Source organism: Scyliorhinus torazame, chromosome 17 (genome assembly GCF_047496885.1).
Source record: "Scyliorhinus torazame isolate Kashiwa2021f chromosome 17, sScyTor2.1, whole genome shotgun sequence".
Classification (NCBI taxonomy): domain Eukaryota; kingdom Metazoa; phylum Chordata; class Chondrichthyes; order Carcharhiniformes; family Scyliorhinidae; genus Scyliorhinus; species Scyliorhinus torazame.
The window spans coordinates 156,192,480-156,214,254 of NC_092723.1; the positions used below are offsets into that span (position 1 = coordinate 156,192,480).

The window sequence follows — 21,775 nt, forward strand, 5'->3', positions numbered from 1 at the left end:
CAGATGATTATACATCCTATCTCTTATAAACCTTTCCAAGATTTTGCCCACAACAGAAGTAAGGCTCACTGGTCTATAGTTACCGGGGTTGTCTCTACTCCCCTTCTTTAACAAGGGGACAACATTTGCTATCCTCCAGTCTTCTGGCACTATTCCTGTAGACAAAGATGACTTAAAGATCAAAGCCAAAGGCTCAGCAATCTCCTCCCTAGCTTCCCAGAGAATCCTAGGATAAATCCCATCCGGCCCAGGGGACTTATCTATTTTCACACTTTCCAGAATTGCTAACACCTCCTCCTTATGAACCTCAAGCCCTTCTAGTCTAGTAGCCTGAATCTCAGTATTCTCCTCGACAACATTGTCTTTTTCCTGTGTGAATACTGACGAAAAATATTCATTTGCACCTCTCCTATCTCCTCGGACTCCACGCACAACTTCCCACTACTGTCCTTGACTGACCAGTTTGTGTCCGTAGGTCCCTGGGGTCCACCTTGGGACAGAGGGGCAGCCAGTTCGAGCCCCGGCTGCCCCTGCATCACCTGGCTCTGCCAGCCCTGACGGTTCCCATGGTCTGCACCATCGTGTCAACACCCTCGGTGATGCTCCTCAATGACTGGGAGATGCTCGGCAGTACCTCGGCCATTCCCATCTGAGAGCGGGATATGTCCCGCAGAACCTGATCAAGGATGACACCTCCCCCAGCGAGGCGCATACTGCTGAGACTCTGCTATGGCCGTCACCGACATGCACGATGCCTTGGACACTTTCACTCATGGTTCCGACGTCATGCACCAGGCTCGCCACTGCGGTCGGCTGTTGGCCTCGGTGCCACTCATTACCCACGCCATCTCCTCTGCCCGTAGCCTCTGGGACTCCTCCAAACTGCAATGCATCTACTGGAGTGACGCTGACATCTCCCTCTGATTCTCCCGGCCACTCCCTACCATGTTCCAGAGGCTCAGCATCACACTGCGACCCAGCAAACTTCCAACTACTGTCTCACCTGGGGATTTCTGTCTCCATTAGCTGTGCATCATCAGCAGTATGGTGCTCACCAGATTGTGCTCCAGAGGCCTGTCCACTAACATTTTCCACCTAGGTGTGTGTATCTGCGCTGGTGGAGGGTGGATGACAGCTTTGCCGCGACTGTAACAGTTGCAACCACGGCGCTCTTCTCCGAGGTGTTCTCCTCAGTCAGGAGAGGGTGCCACCTGGGATGGGTGGCATCCCAATGCGGACCCCAGGGTCCAATGGGCACCAACTGGGAGGAGAGGGTGCTGAGTGCCCAGCCGGATCCATCCTATGGGGCGTCGTCGTTGGACACCAGCTATCCAGAGTTACAGCCCTCTGATGAGCCACGTCTCGGGGTCAGCACACGGGACAGGGTGGCACAGCTGTCAGCTGGAGGACCTGTGGGAGAATGGACATGTGGTCACTGGGAGGGATGGGTCAGTCAGTAAGGCGATCAGTCCTCAAGTTTGACAGGTCCTCCGGGTGGAGCCCGGTGGTTCCTCACCTCTGCAGCGTCCGCCGGCCTCCACGTTGGTGCCCGCCTTGACCTCGGCCACACCAGCCACCTCCAGGGCCCGCTCCTCGAAGGAGGTGAGGATTCTCAAGTCCAGCACCCCACCACCAGCCTGGGTCCTCTCCCGCCAAATATTGGAGAGCTTTTCCTGAAGAGACACAGAGGGCATCGTAAGCTGCACACGTGGTTCACAGTTGTGGGGGGGGGGGGGGGGGGGGGGGTTTGAAGGGGGAGCAGGATGGAGGGAGGGTTGAGGGTCGCCTTGGGGGATGCTCCCTTGTGGGGTGTGGGGGGGAAATGTAGGTGTCTACTCACTTGTGCTGCCCGCTGTACATCGTTGACCTTCTTCCGGCACTGGAGGCCAGTCCTCCTATCACACTGCCTGAGCTGACTGCTGCGGCCACCTCACCCCAGGCAGTACTGGCTGCCTTGTGGCTCACCCTCCAGGACCTCGGGGGAACAGCACATCCTTCCTGGCTTCCACCACATCCAGGAGCCTCTCCAGGTCAGCATCCCCGAATCTTGGGGCCATTCTCTTCGGCACCATTGTTGTGAGCTGACGAAGGTTGAGCAAATGCAACTTATGTGCTGCTCAACCTTGTTAGCGGGGGGCTGGCGAGTGCAGTGCCAGCGAAACAGCTGGCGAGCCAGCATTTGGGGGCGAGAAGCTCGTGAGGCCTTGTTAAATGGACCAATTAACGTTGAATAGCGTTGCCGGCCTCTCTGGGCCAAGCACCAGGAATTTCGCGACAACTCCCCAAATTTGTCTGGAAAATCGCGCCCTGTGTGGCCCAGTGCTGAAAGGCGCCTGGCTGGTCTCCCTGGGAAGGCCGGAGAATCGAGGGAGGCCGGTGGATATCGGGCAGGTAGGTCCTAAGTAGGTTTAAGACCCAATTCCAGGAGCGCCATTTGGTCCCGCCCCTTTTGGGCAGAGTTCCGACTTCGACGTCTCGCAGGACTTGGGTAAATCCCGTGAGGCATGGAGGCTGCTGGGAGACCTGCTGGAGGGCTCTCCTGGGATTCTCTGCCCACATTGTGCTCTTGCTTGAGCGCCACACAGTAAGAGAATTGCATCCCCAGGGTCCGTTTGATCTATTTGTGCACCTCTGAAGCAGCTCTGTACCTTGTGAACCTTTTTCCCCAGTTGTCTGCATTATGGGCCTGTTGCAAGTCTTCTGCACTCTGAAATGCTGAACCCTGGAACGGATACTACTTCTGTGCGCTGCTCTCTGTTTCAGGTCTGTGCACACTGCTGTCCGATCTGAAGTCGGTGTCTCAGCTTGCCCTGTTGCTCCTGCAATAGTCCAGCGTCTTAAATGTTTTTCTTCCTTTGAGGATCTGTCGTCTTCCAGCCCTGTATCTACTGTTTCAGGTTCACTGAGACTTTTACTCACTACCACCAAGTTTCATTGTGTTGTTGGGGTCCAGACAGGGGTTTGGGGGGATTGTCTATTCTCCCAAAGCTCGAGTCTGTAGTTACTCAATAACATTATTCTTTATTCGCAGCAAGTATTCCTGGGCGAGATTCTCCGATCCTGGGGCTAAGTGTTGACGGCGTCGTAAATGCCGGAGCGTTTATGACGGCGTTATCTGGCCCCTAGGATCAGCGATCCTGCGCCGCACAGGGGGCCAGCACGGCACTGGAGCGCTTCGCGCAGCTCCAGCTGCCGATACGGGCGCGTGCACAGCCGGCACGAGTTCGTGCGTGCATACCACGGCCGGCGCGAGTTCGCGCATGCGCGTGGGTTACCGTCTCCGCGACGGCCCCGACACAACATGGCGGAGACCTACAGGGGCACAGCGCAGAGGAACATAGGCCCCCCACCGGAATAGCCGCCCCCCGATCGGTAGGCCCCGATCGCGGACCAGGCCACCGTGGAGCACCCCCACCCCCCCACAGCCAGAACGCCGAGGTCCTGCCGGGTAGGACCACACGAGATCAACGCCAGCGGCACTCGGCCGAACGTGGCGGGTACTCGGCCCATCGCGCGGAGGGGAGAATCGCCCCCCCCCCCCCCGCATTAAAAATGCTGTTCATGTCTTTACTCGCATCAAGTACGTCCATCACCCCTGTGCTTGCTCACCGTTCAGTAATGCCTCAATCTGAAAATCCTCAGCCTTGTTTTTGAATCCTCCATGACGTTGACCTCCCAGTCTCCGTAATCCTCACCTGCCCCACAGCCCTCTGAGATAGATCAGCTCTCCTTGAATTCTGGGCCTTTTGAGCGTCCCGGATTTTAAACTTCCCCATTGGTGGCTCTGGCTTCAGCTGACGAGACCCGAAGCTCTGAATTTCCCCAAACCTCTTCAGCTCTCTACCTTGCTTTCCTCCTTCAAGATACTATTTAAATCCTATCACTTTGTCCAAGCTTTTGTCAAATTTTGTTTGATTATACTCCCGTGAAGCACCTTGGGAGGTTTAATTACAATAAAGGCACCATATTACAGTTGTAGTGGCCTGCATATTACACACAGTGAGAACATTTAATCTTGCTGCCTGAATGTGGAAGGATACGCTTTAACCAGAAACAGAGTCTCACTCACAGTGATGACGAGTAACAGCGGAGATCGCACTATCCACCAGAAAGACATGTTAGTGTTCTGCCTCCAGCACCTGTCAGAAAATCAAAACCAGAAACCAAATTTGAAATAGTTTCGGAAAGGGGTTCAAAAGCAGGAGGACCTGGACATAGATGAGCACAAACCATTAAAGGCAGGTTGAGAGCGCAGCTAAAACAAAACTTACAGAATCCTGGAGTTTATAAATAGGGCCAGTGAATCATGGATAAATCTGTGCTAAACAGTGGCTCAGCTTCAGTGGAGAACTGCTCCAGGTCTGGGTGCCACACAGCGGGAAGAATGTGGAGGCATTAGGATGGGTTCTAAACGAGACTGGTTCCAGCGATGAGGAACTTCGATCAGTAAGGGAATTGTTATACCATCAATTCACCGTGAGAACGAGTGAACATTAGGCTTTATTATCCATGAACTCGCCTGCCAGAGTCAGCTGTACAAATGAGTGCCACCCACAGGTGGCCGGTCTATATATGGCCCCGGTGAGGGCGGAGCCAGAGGCGGAGCCCACCGGGGTTCCAGTACAGTACCTGGAAATAGACCATATCATCCCTTCCAGGTCATAGGTCACATCATTATACAAACAGCTCATGCATTAGGTGAATACATTCACCACAGGAATCGAGGGTTATGGAGATAAGGCAGGAAAGTGGAGTTGAGAATTATATCAGATCAGCCACGATCTCATTGAGTGGCAGAGCAGACTCGATGAGCCGAGTGGCCCACGTCTGCTCCTCTGTCTCATAGGCTGGGAAGGATGGATAATAGGGAATGGTGAATTTTCTGCTGACCAGTGACTCCTCCTGGGAAGTATCTGTCAGTTGATGTCAGCATTACACTTAGTTATGATGCTTCTGCATCATGTCTGCATCGCCTCTCACATACTGCTGCAGATGTGCCATAAGAGAGCATCCTACCCCACTGCATCACAGCTTGGCATCGCAACTGCTCGGCCCTAGATCGCAAGAAACTGCAGAGTGTGGTGAACCAGCCCAGTGCATCACACAAGCTTGCCACCCCCACATTGATTCTGTCTACATCTCCTGCTGCCTCAGGAAGGCAGACAGCATTATCAGAGACCCCTCACGCCCAGGCATTGCCTTCTTCCAGACCCTTCCCTCAGGCAGAAGATATAGAAGGTTGAAGACCCACACATCCAGACATAGGAACAGCTTCTTCCCCACAGCTACAAGACTCCTCAACGATTGCCCTTCGGACTGATCTGTTCCCTGCAAGAACACTATTCACAACGCCCTATATTGCTCATGTATTTGCTTTGTTTGGCCCTTGTTCTACAGTGTAACCAATCACTCTTTGTCGATTATTCTTTTTGTGTACTGTGTACGTTCCTTTGGCCGCAGAAAAATGCTTTTCACTGTACTTCGGTACATGTGACAATAAATCAATCAATCGATTTTGTTACCAAATAGCCTGCGATCATTCTCTGTCTATTCTCATACTTGATTAATTCAGGAAGCTCTTTGAGAGAATCAAAGAAACAAACATAATAGGAAAAACAACTTCGAAAAGCAAAGCAAGAACAGTTTTTGCCTTACCCAGAATTCTCCTGCAAGAACTTGACAATGATCCATGGTAACACAAACATCAGGGGGGCGCCTAAAAAATGACAAAACACATCAGACAATCCTGCATCACATTAAGCATTCATTAATCTTTCTCAAAGTCTGCGGTTCATTTAAAAGCACAGGCTTATCTCTGTTGATTGTACAAATTAAAGTTAAGTATGTACAGATGGGGAGCACTCATTGGATAATTACTTGTGTACATACAAACTGACATTTTATCTCTAAATGGCTGTCAATTAATTCATTTGCTAATTAGTTTATTTTGGCATTTTAAGAGAGTAGAGACACTCAACTTGTGCATCACACACTATTAATGCCCAGCTGGTGGCCAAAGCCATCCATGGCCTGAAAACTGTGGTGCTTTGATTCGATAGGTGTCAAGGTGGCTCAAGTGTGTGTTGGACTCCCATTTAAACAGTTCAGACAGAATTCCGCATTGGTCCTGTGCCCTGACACCTCTTTCGGGAGCTGCATCCCCACAATGTGAGCCATCGTGTGGAAATTCCCTCCATGCCTTTCCCTTTGGCCCGGAGCAGTTTCCTGTGTGGCCTGCTGCTACACCCTCCGCCTTCTGGCCTTTCTCCACCATCAGGATGCACCTTGGCATTTGTTCTACCACCTGACAGTGGGAGAGGTCCCCAATAGAGGGCTCTGTATGTGGGACCTGGCATGGGGGGTATTGCATGAAGCAGTGCCATGCAACCATAGATTAAAGTGGTTCCCGGACTCCCAGGCGGCCTGCCTTTTTTGTGGCCAACGGGAGTCCGTGTTCCACATGTATGTAGATTGCCAAAGGTTGCAGCCTCTTTTTAGCTACTTGAAGGGGCTGCTCTGCAATTTCTGGTTGCATTTTAACCCTGCCTTCCTTATTTTTGTCCACCTGGTGCAGCGGGAGCGGGAAGGTTAGAGGACCTTTTTAAAAAAAAATTCTATTTTCTATGACCTCCTTGTAAGCCTGGCCAAGGTGGCAATTGATAGGTCCAGGCCGCAGGCGGCTGAGGGAGTTGTCCAGCCCGACAGTTTGCCCCTCTCCTGCAGCTATGTTCATGCCCAGTGCCCAAGGCGGGGGCCATGCAGTGAACACTGGTATGCTTGAGACCTTCCATGACCAATTGGTACCGTTGGGGCTGGGGTGCATTATTCCCCCCAAAATAAAAATGTTATTTAATTAGATTAGTTTCCTTTAAAGTTTTGTTTTTTGTTATGGTCCCCCTTTAAGGGGCTGCCAGTTTGTAATTTTTAAAATATTTTTGGAATTAAAAGGGTATGAAAAGGCTCTCTTATGTGGGTGTCCTCCTATTTACCATCAGCAATTTGGCATGGAGGGTGTTGCATGCAGCAGTCCCTGACAACAAACAATTCTGATGCTTCACGGACTCCCAGGCCACCTGTATTTTCTGCGAATCCGAGGTGTCTGTGTTCCATGTCTACATGGGTAATGTGAGGTTGCAGCCCCTTTTCGATTATTTGAAGGGCTGCTCCTCAGGTTTTGCTTGCCCTTCAGCCCCAAGCTCCCGATCTATGACCACCTGATGCAGAGGAGAGTGGGCACATTGAAAGGCCTCCACATGGATCTGCTCCTGGGCCTGGCCAAGGTTGTCATTAATAGGTCCAGGCAGCAGGCCATAGAGGGGGTTGTTAAACCTGGCTGTCTGCCCCTATGTTGCACTCCATTCACACCCAGGTGTCCCTGAAAAGGGAGCACTATTATCCGCTGGTATGTATGCTTGACGCCACGGTGAATGCTGCAGAGGCTAGAGTTCATCATCAGCTTCAGGAACACTAATTTATTTTGATAAGTTTTCTTTCATTTTATTTAGCATTTTTGTCACAGTGCCCCTTTAAGGGGATTTAAATTAGTTTATTAATTAATTTGTTTATTTTTTTAAATAAAGAGCACATAAACAAACACGTACCCAAATGTCAGCCCACACATGGTCGTCTGGGTGGCAGTGAGGCTTCTGAAACAACACTAATTTACTTATCAAAGTAAATTTGTGTCCCGGCCAAATTTGCACCAATTCCTAGATGTTAGGTTGGGCCAGTATTAGACTCAGGTGTGATGCTTTGAGTGGTTGAACAGCCTACAACAGGGCACTGTCAAGTCTTGCAAATGAAGAGAAGCCACTAGGGAGCGGTCCAGGAGGCCGCTACCCATGGGACTACTTCCCAGGAAAGAGACAGCATGCTCAGGACAGAGAGACGAGGAGAAGGTTAGGGTGGTGGTTTGGGCGATGTGGGGCAGGAGAGAGAATCTGTTGTTCAGGGATCCGACTGGTCCCAAAACAACCCATAGAATTTAGAGTGCAGAAGGAGGCCATTCGGCCAATCTAGTCTGCACCGGCCCCTGAAAAAAGCACCCACCCAAGCCCATGCCTCCATCCTATCCCTGGAACCCAGTAACCCCACCTAATCTTTTGGACACTAAGCGGCAATTTAGCATGGCCAATCCACCTAACCTGCACATTTTTGGATTGTGGGACGAAACCGGAGCACCCGGAGGAAACCCACGCAGACACGGGGAGAACATACAAACGCCATGCAGACAGACACCCGAGGTCGGAATTGAACCTGGGTCCCTGGCTCTGTGAGGCAGCAATGCTAACCACTGTGCCACCGTGCTGCCCGTCCATTTCCATCGCCTCTCCTCAAACATCATCAGCAAATCTCCATGAAGGTTTTCCATATTCCCTCCCTTCCTGGACAGCCCATTCTCCATATTCACAGCATGATGTAGACTTGCATGGTTGTGTCTTTCACACCTTCTGGACATCCCAAAGCACTTTACAGGCAGTGGGAAACACAGCAGCCAACTTGTACAGAGCAAGTTCCACAAACAGCAATATGTTAATGATCAGTTGTTTGTGTGACGTTGAGTGATAAATGCTGGCCAGATCACAATTTAAAGTAATTCAATCTAATTCTGAGCCTGTGGCTCCTTTGGGACTTGGCAAACAGAGGCTGATCCCAGCCACTGGAAAGTAGGTCTCAGAGAGCCGGACATGACACATCCACACTCTCTGCTATTAGAATTATTAAACAAGTGAATTTAAAACCTGAGATTCACACACATCTTACCCCAGCCCATCAGCAGGTAAAGTCGGAAACACTTCTGCTCAGAGAAGACAGACACAATAAGCAGGAAGTAGAGGAAGAGGCCCTCGACCAGCAGCCAGTGGTAAGTGCAGAGCACACTGTAGTGGAGGAAGACCTGTGCAGCCCGGCACCACATTGTGGCCTGGAAGTAAATGGCAAAGTTACAGCTCAGGACAGGCTACAGACACATACGCACACACTCTACTATTACAGCACACACCACAAACACAAACTTTATATAAACTCAACCAGTAACATCAACAGCCTGCATTTATTTGGCACATTCTGGATGGTAAAGCATGCTTCATAAGAGTGCTTTGCAGACTGGATGGCAGCAATCCATATCAGGACAGTTGAGCAACAGAAACAGGCTATGAACATACAGCCACTGCATGATGTTCTGAGGATGTCGACGGTGCTGTACAATGCCCTGCCCTCCCTCCACCAGGCTTGTAATTAAATGCAACATCAGGACGTGGCAGAAGCATAAACACAATTAAGGTTTCTTTTTAGCTAAAGATTCTTTCTGGGCAGTGATGGAGAACAGGCTGAGAATGGGTTCTCAGTTGCAGTTATACCCGGCCCACACAGCCTGCTCCTTCCTCCCCTCACAGCTGTTTCCCCATTCAGTGATACAGATTCAGCAAGGTGAAGGAGTCTGGACAAGGTTGAGGCGGTGATATTATTACTGTTACTGTGCCCTGGCTGGGAGTCCCGTGCCTCACCATGTGTGGGTCAGTAGCCCGCAGCTCCACACTGACATTGCCATTTCCTGGCTGTAGGTTGTCCACCAGCGCGTCTTTGATCAGCACGGCGATGGCTCGGAGGATGAAGGAGCCAAACAGGTTCAGATGGATGTAGTTTCTCAGGCAATGGAGTTTCCTGAGGAACAAGAAAGGTGATGACCACGTAACTATCAGCCAGTCTCCCCATCCCTTAGGTTTGATTCAATTGTGGATTACCCTCCTTCCCCCAGGACACAACTCCAAGGCTGTCTGGGGTCAGCTGTTTGGGGTCAGGAAATCAGCTGTTTGGGGTCAAGGAACCAGCTGTTTGGGGTCAGGGGGGTCAGAAGATCAGCTGTTTGGAGGTGGGATCAGGAGATCAGCTGTTTGGGATCAGGATTAGGTGATATCTGCACCCTGGAGAATGATAATCCAGGATAAAAGTCCCTGGTGGTTTTCCTGGGTTGATATTCCAGTTGGAGAGTTGGAAACCCGCAAAACTAATTGACGATGTACCCTGAGAGGCAGGAACCTGTGTCCGAGAAACTGGATTTGGTGTTGGTGACTTTCACAGTGACTTGAACAAGAAGGCACCTTGGAGAATCAGCTCCAAAACAACAGCATCTTTATCATTATAAAACATTAAAATAGATGATCATTAAAAAATAAAAAAAAGAGTGCTGCATTTTCCCCTCTGTGGTGTTCAAAATAGCAGATTTAGGTTGAGGTTCAGACTTCTGCTGTGCTGTAAGATCTGCGTTTGGACTCAGAGATTTCCCACAGGAAGAGAGAAATTTGTCAGCAAGGCAACTCCCAGTAACTTGCTGCAGGTCTCCAGGAGTTCCATGAGCTGCAGGACAATGTGTGGAGGCAACACCACAAGACAGAGATGAGGGGCAAATGATAAAAAAAACAATTTGAGATAAATGTGGAAGTACCTGAATGAGACGAGAGTGAGACTTGCCCCGAGGAGAGAGACAAGAGATAGAGAGTAACCAGCCGTGTAGACAAGACGGAACGTGCTCAGAATCTGTTGCTTGACCAGCTACAGACAGACAGAGACATCAGTGAGGAATCAGGAGCCCATAATAATCCCACCCCCACCAAATACCTATCCCAGCCTCACCCTTCATCCACCTTACATCTTGCTCACTGTACACCATACCCGCCATATGCCAAACCCACTGTGCCCCAAATCCAGTGTCCCTTACCCACTACCCAAATCCACAGTGTCCCTTACCCACTATACCCTCCCCAACGTACCCCAAAACCGATCACATACTACACTCCAATTAGCCCTAGCTCTCACTGACCTGCTGTTGTAGAAACATATCATCTTCATCACATTCCGAATGATCAACCCAGGACTCATTTGTGTAATTGTCTACCAGCCAGGCACCTTGTTCAGTGCAGTATCTGAATGCAGAGCCTTTATTAACTAGTAAAAAGCAAATTCAGTCTACTCAGCTATTTACACAACAACACGAAGAGTCAGTCACACAATGACAGGGCTGCACTCTGGTGGGGGTCAGTCAGTCTGTCACCCAGTGGTACAGTCACACTTGAGGGGGTCAGTCACAGTGCATTCTTGAGGGGTTCAGTCAGTCACACCCAAACAGGCACCCACTTTCGAGGGGTAAATAAACAAAAAGTGCGATTGTTGTGAGCAGTTTTTGTTCACGTCTTTGTGATAAATAGTAAGTAAAATAAAACTGCCACTGACCCAGGTGACTGTAAACTGCTTTCCTTTTGAGGGAGAGAGCTGATAGATGGGGATTTAATCTGAGGATTACCACACCTCAGGTGAGGGGCAAGGTTGAGAAGGCGGGGCCTTCATGAATAACCTTAGTCGGAACGGGAACTGAACCTGCGCTACTGGCCTCGCTCTACATCACAAACCAGCTGAGCTAACCAGACCACCATTTGTGATAGATGCTCCCTTTGTGGCACCTGAGTAGTCACACAAGCAAGGGTCCTGCTCCCAGCGCGATAGCACTGAGTCCAATGGCAGCATGGAATCCATATTTCCCACTGTCAATCAGTTCAGTGGCAGCTTTGAAAATACTGAGCAGCAAAATGTGGCAACAGGTGAAAGCAAACTGTTTGAGTGGACACAGCTCCTCTCATATTCCAACCAAGAGGAAAGTTAAATTCAACACAGCTCCCATAAAAGTAAGTGAATCATTAATGTACTTAAATGGCCGAGCATGTGATGGCACCTTAACAAATAAACCTGCAATGACAAAATAGGTAAGATTTAGAAATGTAGTTAACACATCTTAAAAAATGCAGAATAACAATTTTCATTTAAAAAATATATATTTTTATTAACAATCCATATATGTGCAATATTTCTCAATATTTCAACCCTTCCACCGCCTTATAACAGTATAACAGGTTGGGCAACACTGGGCTCCCTGACTGCCTATCCCTTTGTAAAAACCTCCTATGGACCCGAGGGATCCTGCCGGCCCCAACATTTAACTTTTGTAGCAAGGCCCAATCATGAGCCACCCAGATAACAAAAACTGGACTTGGCCAAGAGAAAAGGCAACTTTACCAGATAGGCTCCCCTCCCTGGGAGGTTCACCAGAAAGCATTCACTTGTATCCACGTTCAATTTATACCCTGAGAAGGAGTCAAATCTCTCAAGCAGCTTCATTATCTCCTCTGCACTGGAGAGGGCTCCGTCACATACAGCAAAAGATCATCCGCATACACTGATACAAACCTAGGCCCAAACCTCCCCAAGATTTCAAACAAATAGCCCCACTCCACCCTATCAAATGTTTTTTCTGCATCTAGTGAGGTAATCACCTCCTACTTGGGGCTGGGGAGGGGAACAAAACATTAGGCAACCTCCGAACATTGGCCAACAACTGTCTTCCCTTAACAAACCCTGTCTGCTCCTCTGATATGATCCCTGGGAGGCACGGTTCCATGCGCAAAACCAAGACTTTCACCAACAACTTTGCATCCGCATTCAATAATGAAATAGGGTGGTTCGACCCACACTCTGTTGGATCCTTATCCTTCTTTAAGATCAAGGAGATTGACGCCTGCGCCAATGTGGCTCTGGCACCTTTCCTGGAGCCAAAGAATCCTCAAACATCTCGAGCTGCACTGGGGCGAAACCCGGCAAACATTTTATGAAATTCAATCGGAAACCCATCCAGCCCTGGCACATTCGCCGACTGCATCAAACCCATACCCTCCATAACCACCTCCAAATTCAGAGGGGCCTCCAGTCCCTTTCCTGTCTCCCTTTCCTCCACCGGAATAGCCAAACCATTCAAAAACTCTAGCATTGAGAATCCATCCTCTGGGTGCTCCGACTCGTAACGGTTCCGATAAAACGCCTCAAACACCTCATTAATCTTGGCCGGGGAGAGACCACTCTACCCCCACCTCCCTAACCGACACAATTTCTTGAGAGGCCGCCCGTTGCCTCAAATGGTGCCCCAACAAGCGACTAGCAACAAGTTTCATTTATAATGACCTTTTTAATTCAGATATGTAGAGTTATTTAGGTTTACGTACAAATGCAGTTAGAGCCAATGTAAAGACCACATTGCATTATTATCGATGCAGTTATTGAGTATTGAAGGAAACACTTTTTCACTTAATATGATGTCTATTTCGCCAGCAACAGAAGTGACAGTCTCTAGATCTAGATGGAAATTATGTTATATTTATCGCATGGAATGTTTTAAATGGCAAGGCACAACATCATAATATGGATAGGAAAGAGGAATCCTAACTTGCTATGTTACAGGAAAATGCAGCCCTCTTCTTCCAGTTTATGAATTACTTGATCTATAGTTTTTTTAACAACTCTAACCTCTTTAATTAGTGCTTTGTGCTACTGGGTCCAGGTTTAATTTCAGTAAGTGAATAGTGGTTAAAGAATTTCAAGCATGAATATTCATGTAAGATTGTAAAATGTTACTGAAAACTCTGCAGTGTTAATTTTCTTTTCATTTGAATTCATCTTGAATAAATAAGCAGTGCACCTTGTTTTAATATTCTTTGCTTCAACATTTATGGTAACTTTTTAAAGATATATATATAAAACATAGCACATCTGCACATTCGATTGATATTGATGTACATAACAAAATTCATTCTGCACATGGATGGAAAATTTAAAGAGAATATTGGTATGCACTGATAATTTAGGTAACATTCTCGGAGAAGTTATTTACAATCCCAAACATTTGGGCACATCTTAGCAGCAGTCCCTGGAACATCATTGGGGTACCTTAGTATAATTCAATAATTACCTCTGTCTATCCAAGGAACATACCAGGGGCATGAAACATTCACTCTGGTCCCAGGTAAAGCATCTGGCCAGCAGATGTGCATGTCGAAGAAACGATGGCAGAAAGCACCTTAGGATATAGAGACATTGAAACAGAGACTGGTAAAGAACTGGATAAGATCTGTGTCCAATCAATTATTGATAGATCCAAGAGCATTTATAATGTGTCTTTAAATAAAAACGAGGAGTGTTATATCCGGTAACAGGGTTACTATATAACATACAGGGGTGTTACAGCCAGTAACAAGGTTTATATGTTTTATATAGGAGTCTATTATATATTATATTGCATTATACCCAGTAAAATACAGTGCGGTAGATTTTTATCTTCACTGTCTTGGTGATAATTTGGTAGGGCTGATTGGAACACCTTGATATAATTTTCATCCCATTAATTTGCCATTTCTATCCCTCTGTGAGGTACGTGCTGTGTATCAATAACATTTTCTGTTCTTATTTTTGACTGATGGATGAGAGAATGATGCGGGAAGCAGCAGTTCTCCTGCCATATCTGGCCTTTATTAGGGGATTTGAAGATGCTGCCCAGGCCATCCCATGGTCCCATGCACCCTTTCCACCACCTTAATCATTCACTCCCCACCTCATCAATGCACAGTGGGAATAGTCTGCAGCATATACCAAGATGGACTGCAATTCCTTGCCAAAGCTCCTTTCACAGCACCTTATGACCCCATGACCACCAAGACGAGCAAGGACTTTGGGCACATTGAAACAGCAACATCTGTAAGTTCCTCTTCGAGTCACTCACCATCCTGACTTGAAACATACACGCATAGAAACATACATAGAAACATACATAGAAAATAGAAGCAGAGGACCCGGGTTTGACCCCGGCTCTGGGTCACTGTCCATGTGGAGTTTGCACATTCTCCCTGTGTCTGTGTGGGTTTCACCCCCACACCCCAAAGATGTGCAGGTTAGATGGATTGGCCACACTAAATGAAAATCGCTTATTGTCACAAGTAGGCTTCAATGAAGTTACTGTGAAAATCCCCTAGTCCCCACATTCCGGCGCCTGTTCGGGGAGGCTGGTACGGGAATTGAACCGTGCTGCTGGCCTGCCTTGGTCTGCTTTAAAAGCCAGCGATTTAGCCGTGTGCTAAACCAGCCGCTTAATTGGAAAAATTTAAAAATTAGAAACACATCGGTACCAACGACATAGGTAGGAAAAGGGATGGGGATGTAAAACAGGAATTCAGGGAGCTAGGGTGGAAGCTGAGAGCCAGGACAGACCGTGTTGTCATCTCTGGTTTGCTGCCAGTGCCACGTGCTAGTGAGGTGAGGAACAGGGAGAGAGTGCAGTTAAACACGTGGCTACAGGGATGGTGTAGGAGGGAGGGTTTCAGTTACTTGGATAATTGGAGCACATTCTAGGGAAGGTGGGACCTGTACAAACAGGACGGGTTACACCTGAACCAGAGGGGCACTAATATCCTGGGAGAGAAATTTGCTACAGCTCTTCGGGGGGGGTTTAAACTAATTTGGCAGGGTGATGGGAAACTGATTTGTAGTCCAGGAGATAGCGTTGCTGGAGTTCAGGAAGTTGAGGGTAGTGCAGTACTGAGGAAGGTACCAAGGTCACAAGAGTGGACCTGCAGGCATGAAGGTGGTTTGAAGTGTGTCTACTTCAATGCGAGGAGCATCAGGAATAAGGTTGGTGAGCTTGAAGCATGGATTGGTACCTGGGACAACGATGTTGTGGCCAATACGGAGACGTGGATACAACAGGGGCAGGAATGGTTGTTGGAGGTTCCAGGGTTTAGATGTTTCAGTAAGATTAGGGAAGGTGGTAAAAGAGGTGGAGGAGTAGCATTGTTAATCAAGGATAGTATAATGGCTGCAGAAAGGCAATTTGAGAAGGATCTGTCTACTGAGGTAGTGTGGGCTGAAGTTAGAAATAGGAAAGGAGCAGTCACTTTGTTAGGAGTTTTCTATAGGCCCCCAAACAGTAACAGAGATGTGGAGGAAAAGATTGCAATGCAGAGTTTGGATAGGTGCGGTAGTCACAGGGTAGTTGTCATGGGTGACTTTAACTTTCCAAATATTGATTGCAACCACTATAATTCAAATAGTTTGGATGGGGCTGTTTTTATCCAGTGTGCAGGAGGGTTTCCTCACACAATATGACGATAGACCGACAAGAGGCGGGGCCACATTGGATTTGGTACTAGGTAATGAACCGGGTCAAGTGTTAGATTTGGTTGTGGGAGAGCACTTTGGAAATCGTGACCACAACTCGGTGACTTTCACTATAGCAATGGAGAGGGATATGAACATACGACAGGGCAAGGTTTATAACTGGGGGAAGGGTAATTACGATGCGATTAGGCAAGAATTGGGGAGCATAAGATGGAAACAGGAACTGTCAGGGATAGGCACAATTGAGATGTGGAGCTTGTTCAAGGAGCAAATACTGCGTGTCCTTGATTTTTACGTCCCTATCAGGCAGGGAGGAAATGGTCGAGTGAGGGAACCATGGTTTACAAAAGAGGTTGAATGTCTTGTCAAAAGGAAGAAGGTGGCTTATGTAAGGATGAGAAAACAAGGTTCAGTTAGGGCACTTGAGGGATACAAGATAGCTAGGAAGGAGCTCAAGGAAGGGCTTAGGAGAGCTAGGAGATGGCATGAGAAGTCCTTGGTGGGTAGGATCAAGAAAAACCCCAAGGCTTTTTACGCTTATGTGAGGAATAAAAGAATGACCAAGGTGAAGTTAGGGCCGGTCAAGGACAGTAGTGGGAACGTGTGCATGGAGTCTGAAGATATCGGAGAGGCCCTAAATGAATACTTTTCTTCAGTGTTCACAAAGGAGAGGGGCCATGTTGTTGAGGAGGATAGTGCGATACCGGCTGGTAGGCTGGAGGAGGTAGATATTCGGAAGGAAGATGTGTTCAAAATTTTGAGAAGCCTGAGGATAGATAAGTCCCCCGGGCCTGATGGGATATATCCTAGGATTCTTTGGGATGAGATTGCAGAGCCTTTGGCTTTGATCTTTATGTCTTCACTGTCTACAAGAATAGTGCCAGAAGACTGGAGAGAGGCGAATGTTGTCCCCTTATTCAAGAAAGGGAATAGGTATAACCCTGGGAATTATAGGCCGGTTAGTCTCACTTCTGTCACAGGTAAATTATTGGAAAAGGTCCTGAGGGATAGGATTTATGATCATTTGGAAAGATACAGCTTAATCCAGTATAGTCAGCACGGATTTGTGAGGGGTAAGTCTTGACTCACAAGTTTGATTGTATTCTTTGAGGGGGTAAATAAGTACATAGATGAAGGTAGAGCAGTTGATGTCATATACATGGATTTTAGTAAGGAGTTTGAGGTGCCCCATGGTCGGCTCATGCAGAAAGTAAGGAAGCATGGCATAGAGGAAAATTTGGCCGATTGGATCAGTAACTGGCTATCACATAGAAGATAGAGGGTGGTGGTAGATGGTAAATTTTCATCCTGGAGCCCAGTCACCAGCGGTGTACCACAGGGATCAGTGCTGGGTCCTCTGCTATTTGTGATTTTTATCAATGACTTGGATGATGGAGTTGAAGGTTGGGTTAGTAAATTTGCTGATGACACCAAGATTGGTGGAGTAGTGGATGAGGTGGAGGGCTGTTGTAGGCTGCAAAGAGACACTGCTAGGATGCAGAGCTGGGCTGAAAAGTGGCAGATGGAGTTTAACACTGATAAGTGTGAGGCCATTCACTTTGGTAGGACAAATTTGAATGCGGATTACAGGGTTAACGGCAGGGTTCTGAAGAATGTGGAGGAGCAGAGAGATCTCGGAGTGCATGGCCATAGATAACTGAAAGTTGCCACCCAAGTGGATAGAGCCGTGAAGAAAGCCTATAGTGTGTTAGCATTTATTAACAGGGGGATTCAGTTTAAGAGCCGGAAGGTTATGCTGCAACTGTACAAGACCTTGGTTAGACCACATTTGGAGTATTGTGTGCAGTTCTGGTCACCTCATTATAGGAAGGATTTGGAAGCATTGGAAAGGGTGCAAAGGAGATTTACCAGAATGCTGCCTGGATTGGAGGGTAGGTCTTATGAGGAAAGGTTGAGGGAGCTAGGGCTTTTCTCATTGGAGCGAAGGAGGAGGAGAGGTGAGCTAATTGAGGTGTATAAGATGATGAGAGGGATAGATAGAGTGGACGTTCAGCGACTTTTTCCTTGGGTGGATGTAGCTGTTACAAGGGGGATTAACTGTAAGGTTCATGGTGGAAGATATAGGAGGGATGTCAGAGGTAGGTTCTTTACTCAGAGAGTGGTTGGGGTGTGCAACGCACTCCCAGCTTTGGTAGTGGAGTCGGACACTTTAGGAAGTTTCAAGCGGTTATTGGATAGGCATATGGAGTGCACTAGAATGATTGTGAGTATGTTGATTTGATCTTAGTTTCAGACTAGTTCGGCACAACATCGTGGGCAGAAGGGCCTGTACTGTGCTGTACAGTTCTGTGTTCTATGTTCTAGATGCAGGAGGAGGCCATTCAGCCCTTCGAGACCGCTCTGCTATTCATTATGAACATGGCTGATCATCAAATTCATAGAATTCAGTGCAGAAGGAGGCCACTCGGCCCATCGAATCTGCACTGGCTCCCGGAAAGAGCACCCCACCCAACCTAAGGGCAATTTAGCAGGGCCAATACACCTAACCTGCACATCTTTGGACTGTGGGAGGAAACCGGAGCACCCGGAGGAAATCCACGCAGACACAGGGAGAACGTGCAGACTCCGCACAATGATCCAAGCCAGGAATCAAATCTGGGACCCTGGAGCTGTGAAGCAACTGTGTTAACCACTGTGCTACAGTGCCGACTGTAAATTCAATACCCTGATCCTGCCTCCCCACCATATCCCTTGATCCCTTTAGCTCCAAGAGTAATACTTAATTCCTTCTTGAAATCACACAACGTTTTGGCCTCAACTACTTTCTGTGGCAGTGAATTCCATAGGTTCACCACTCTCCGGGTGAAGAAATTTCTCCCCACCTCAGTCCTAAAAGGTTTACTCCCTTATCCTCAAACTATGACACCCCCTAGTTCTGGACTCCCCCACCATTGGGAACATTCTTTCTGAATCTACCCTGTCAAATCCTGTTAAAATTTGATAAGTTTCTATGAGATCCCCTCTCACGCTCCTAAACTCCAATGAATACGATCCTAACCGACTTAGTCTCTCCTCGTATGACAGTCCCGCCATCCCAGGAATCAGCCTGGCAAACCTTTGATGTACTCCCTCCATAGCAAAAACATCCTTCCTCAGATGAGGATACCAAAACCGGACACAATACTCCAGGTGTGGTGTCACCAATGCCCTATATAATTGCAGTAAAACATCCCAACTCCTATACTCAAATCCTCTCTCGCTATGAAGGCCAACATGTCATTTGCCTTCTTTACTGCCTGCTGTACCTGCGTGTGCTTACTTTCAGTGACTGATGCACGAGGACACCAAGGTCTCGCTGGATATCCACCTCTCTCAATTTACACCCATTCAAATAATAATCCACCTTCCTATTTTAGCTACGGAAGTGGATAACCTCGCATTTATCCACATTATACTGCATCTGCCCATATATACCCACTCACTCAGCCTGTCCAAATCCTGCTGAAGCATCTCTGCATCCTCCTCACAGTTCACCCTCCCATCCAACTTTATATGATCTGCAAATTTGGAGATAATACATTTAGTTCCCTTGTCCAAATCATTAATATATAATTTGAACAGTTGGGGTGCTAGCACCGATCCCTGTGGTACCCCGCTAATCCAGTGTTTTCAAACTTTTTATTCCTGGACCTACTTTTACCAACTGGCCAACCTTCGAGACCCAGGCCGGCCAACCTTCACTACCCACGCCAACCAACCTTCGTGACACACCATTTTCATTTACCTTTAATCCAACAGGTAAGCCTGCTTGGTCCTCACGATCTCACTTGCTTTGTCATTCAATGTTACATTTCTGCTAAGGGGTCAGCTGATGATTTAAGTTCTCGTTGCAACAATTGAAAAAAATCAAGAAGTTTGTTCTCATACTCGCCATGCTCAGTCTTCAAAAGCCTTTGAAGTTTTGAGTGTTTCAAACTTTCATTTGCCAATACGTCCCTGCTTTGCATCCTGATTTGCATTGGCACAATTAACAAAGCCACACCTCAATTATCATAGATTATCATAGAATTTACAGTGCAGAAGGAGGCCATTAGGCCCATCGAGTCTGCACTGGCTCTTAACCCAGTAACCCCACCCAACACTAAGGGCAATTTTATACACTAAGGGCAATTTATCATGGCCAATCCTCCTAACCTGCACATCTTTGGACTGTGGGAGGAAACCGGAGCACCCGGAGGAAACCCACGCACACACGGGGAGGATGCGCAGACTCCGCACAGACAGTGACCCAAGCCGGAATTGAACCTGGGACCCTGGAGCTGTGAAGCAATTGTGCTATCCACAATGATACCGTGCTGCCCATAAAGCATCATTCCCGGACCGGGAATTGAACCCGGGCAGCAGCGGTGAGAGCGCCGAATCCTAACCACTAGACCAACAGGGAAACTCAAGAAATCATCTGTACACTGCTTTGTTCCTGATTTAAACAATCCATCTTCAGTTCTTCACAGTCCTGTTGCTTGCTTGCTTGGAGCTAGAAAATGGAGGAATTTCTCCACCTGATTTTGCAACAAAATCTTGGACGTAAGGGTCAGTGTACATGCTGGGCCCATGGCCGGCTCTCTGCCACCTCTTCTGGCCAGTAGACTGCATTGTTCTGTTTAAAAGCTGGTCACGGTTAGCGTTCTCAATTTAAAAGCTGGGTGCTTCTGCAATTGGGTATGTCACGACCAATCGCTCCACGACCCTCCCGACCCCCCCCCTCCCCGTGTCCCACCCATGGGTTGCGATTTGCAGTTTGAAAAACCATGCACTAATCACTACCTGCTAATCAGTAAAAGACCCATTTATTCCAACTCATTGCTTCCTGTCTGCTAACCAGCTTCCTATCCATTTCAAGACACTACACTTAATCCCATGTGCTTTAACTTTACACAGTAATCTGCTGTGTGAAACCTTGTCGAAAGCCTTCTGAAAGTCTAAATAAACCACATCCACTGTTCTCCCTGGTCAACTCTACCAGTTACATCTTCAAAGAATTACAGTAGATTTGTCAAGCATGATTTCCATTTCATAAATCCATACTGACTTTGATTTTACCTCTGCTTTCCAAATGCTGTGCAATGAAATCCTTGATAATGGACTCTGGCAACTTCCCTACTACCAATGTTCGGCTGACTGGTCTATAGTTCCCTGTTTTCTCCCTACCTCTCTTTTTGAATAGTGGGTTTACATTCGCGACCCTCCAATCTGTAGGAACCATTCCAGAGTCCAATTTTTTGGGGAAATTACTGGGCAGCGAATGCTGAGAAGGTGAGGAGATGTGTCGGGGGGGTCCTTCTGGGTCAGAATGGAGGAGAGTCCGTGCATGGGGCGGGGCGGAGGGCATTGGCAAATGCGGCGCTCCCGATGGCCCAGGGTAAATATTCAGGGAGTCCGGTGGTGGTGGCGACGTTGAAGATCTGGAGGCAGTTGAGGCAGCACTTTAGGTTGTGGGCGGGGTCAAGTGAGATGCCGATTAGGAAGAACCATAGGTTCGAATCAGGGAAGTCGGATGGGAGATTTCAGAGATGGGAGAGGGAAGTTGGAGTATTAAAGGATTTGTTTCTGGGGGGCCATTTTGCAAGAGTGGAGGAGTTGGGGGAGAAATGTGGACTGGGGCAGGGGGAGGTATTTAGATATCTGTCGGTCCAGGCTTTTGCCAGGAAAGAGGTTCAGAGTTTCCCGATAGCACGGCCTCCGCATTGTTGCAGTAGGTATTGACGGCAGGGGGAATGGAGAGGGGGTGGTATCGGCGATTTATGGGAAGATTCTGGGGGAGGACAAG

At 47.9% G+C, this 21,775-nt stretch overlaps 1 protein-coding gene across 6 annotated transcripts in view; it reads right to left on the reverse strand.

The window, feature by feature from the left end:
• LOC140394280 (glucagon-like peptide 1 receptor) overlaps positions 1-21,775 on the reverse strand; it is a 62,155-nt gene that overhangs the window by 25,963 nt on the left and 14,417 nt on the right. For all 6 annotated transcript variants that reach the window (XM_072481360.1, XM_072481361.1, XM_072481362.1 and 3 more), the window contains 7 exons: positions 13,790-13,897; positions 10,820-10,944; positions 10,445-10,551; positions 9,507-9,663; positions 8,764-8,923; positions 5,656-5,716; positions 4,070-4,139 (listed from right to left, as the gene is read on the reverse strand). In XM_072481360.1, coding sequence (XP_072337461.1) covers positions 4,070-4,139; positions 5,656-5,716; positions 8,764-8,923; positions 9,507-9,663; positions 10,445-10,551; positions 10,820-10,944; positions 13,790-13,897 — 788 coding nt within the window. The remainder of the gene's footprint in view (positions 1-4,069; positions 4,140-5,655; positions 5,717-8,763; positions 8,924-9,506; positions 9,664-10,444; positions 10,552-10,819; positions 10,945-13,789; positions 13,898-21,775) is intronic.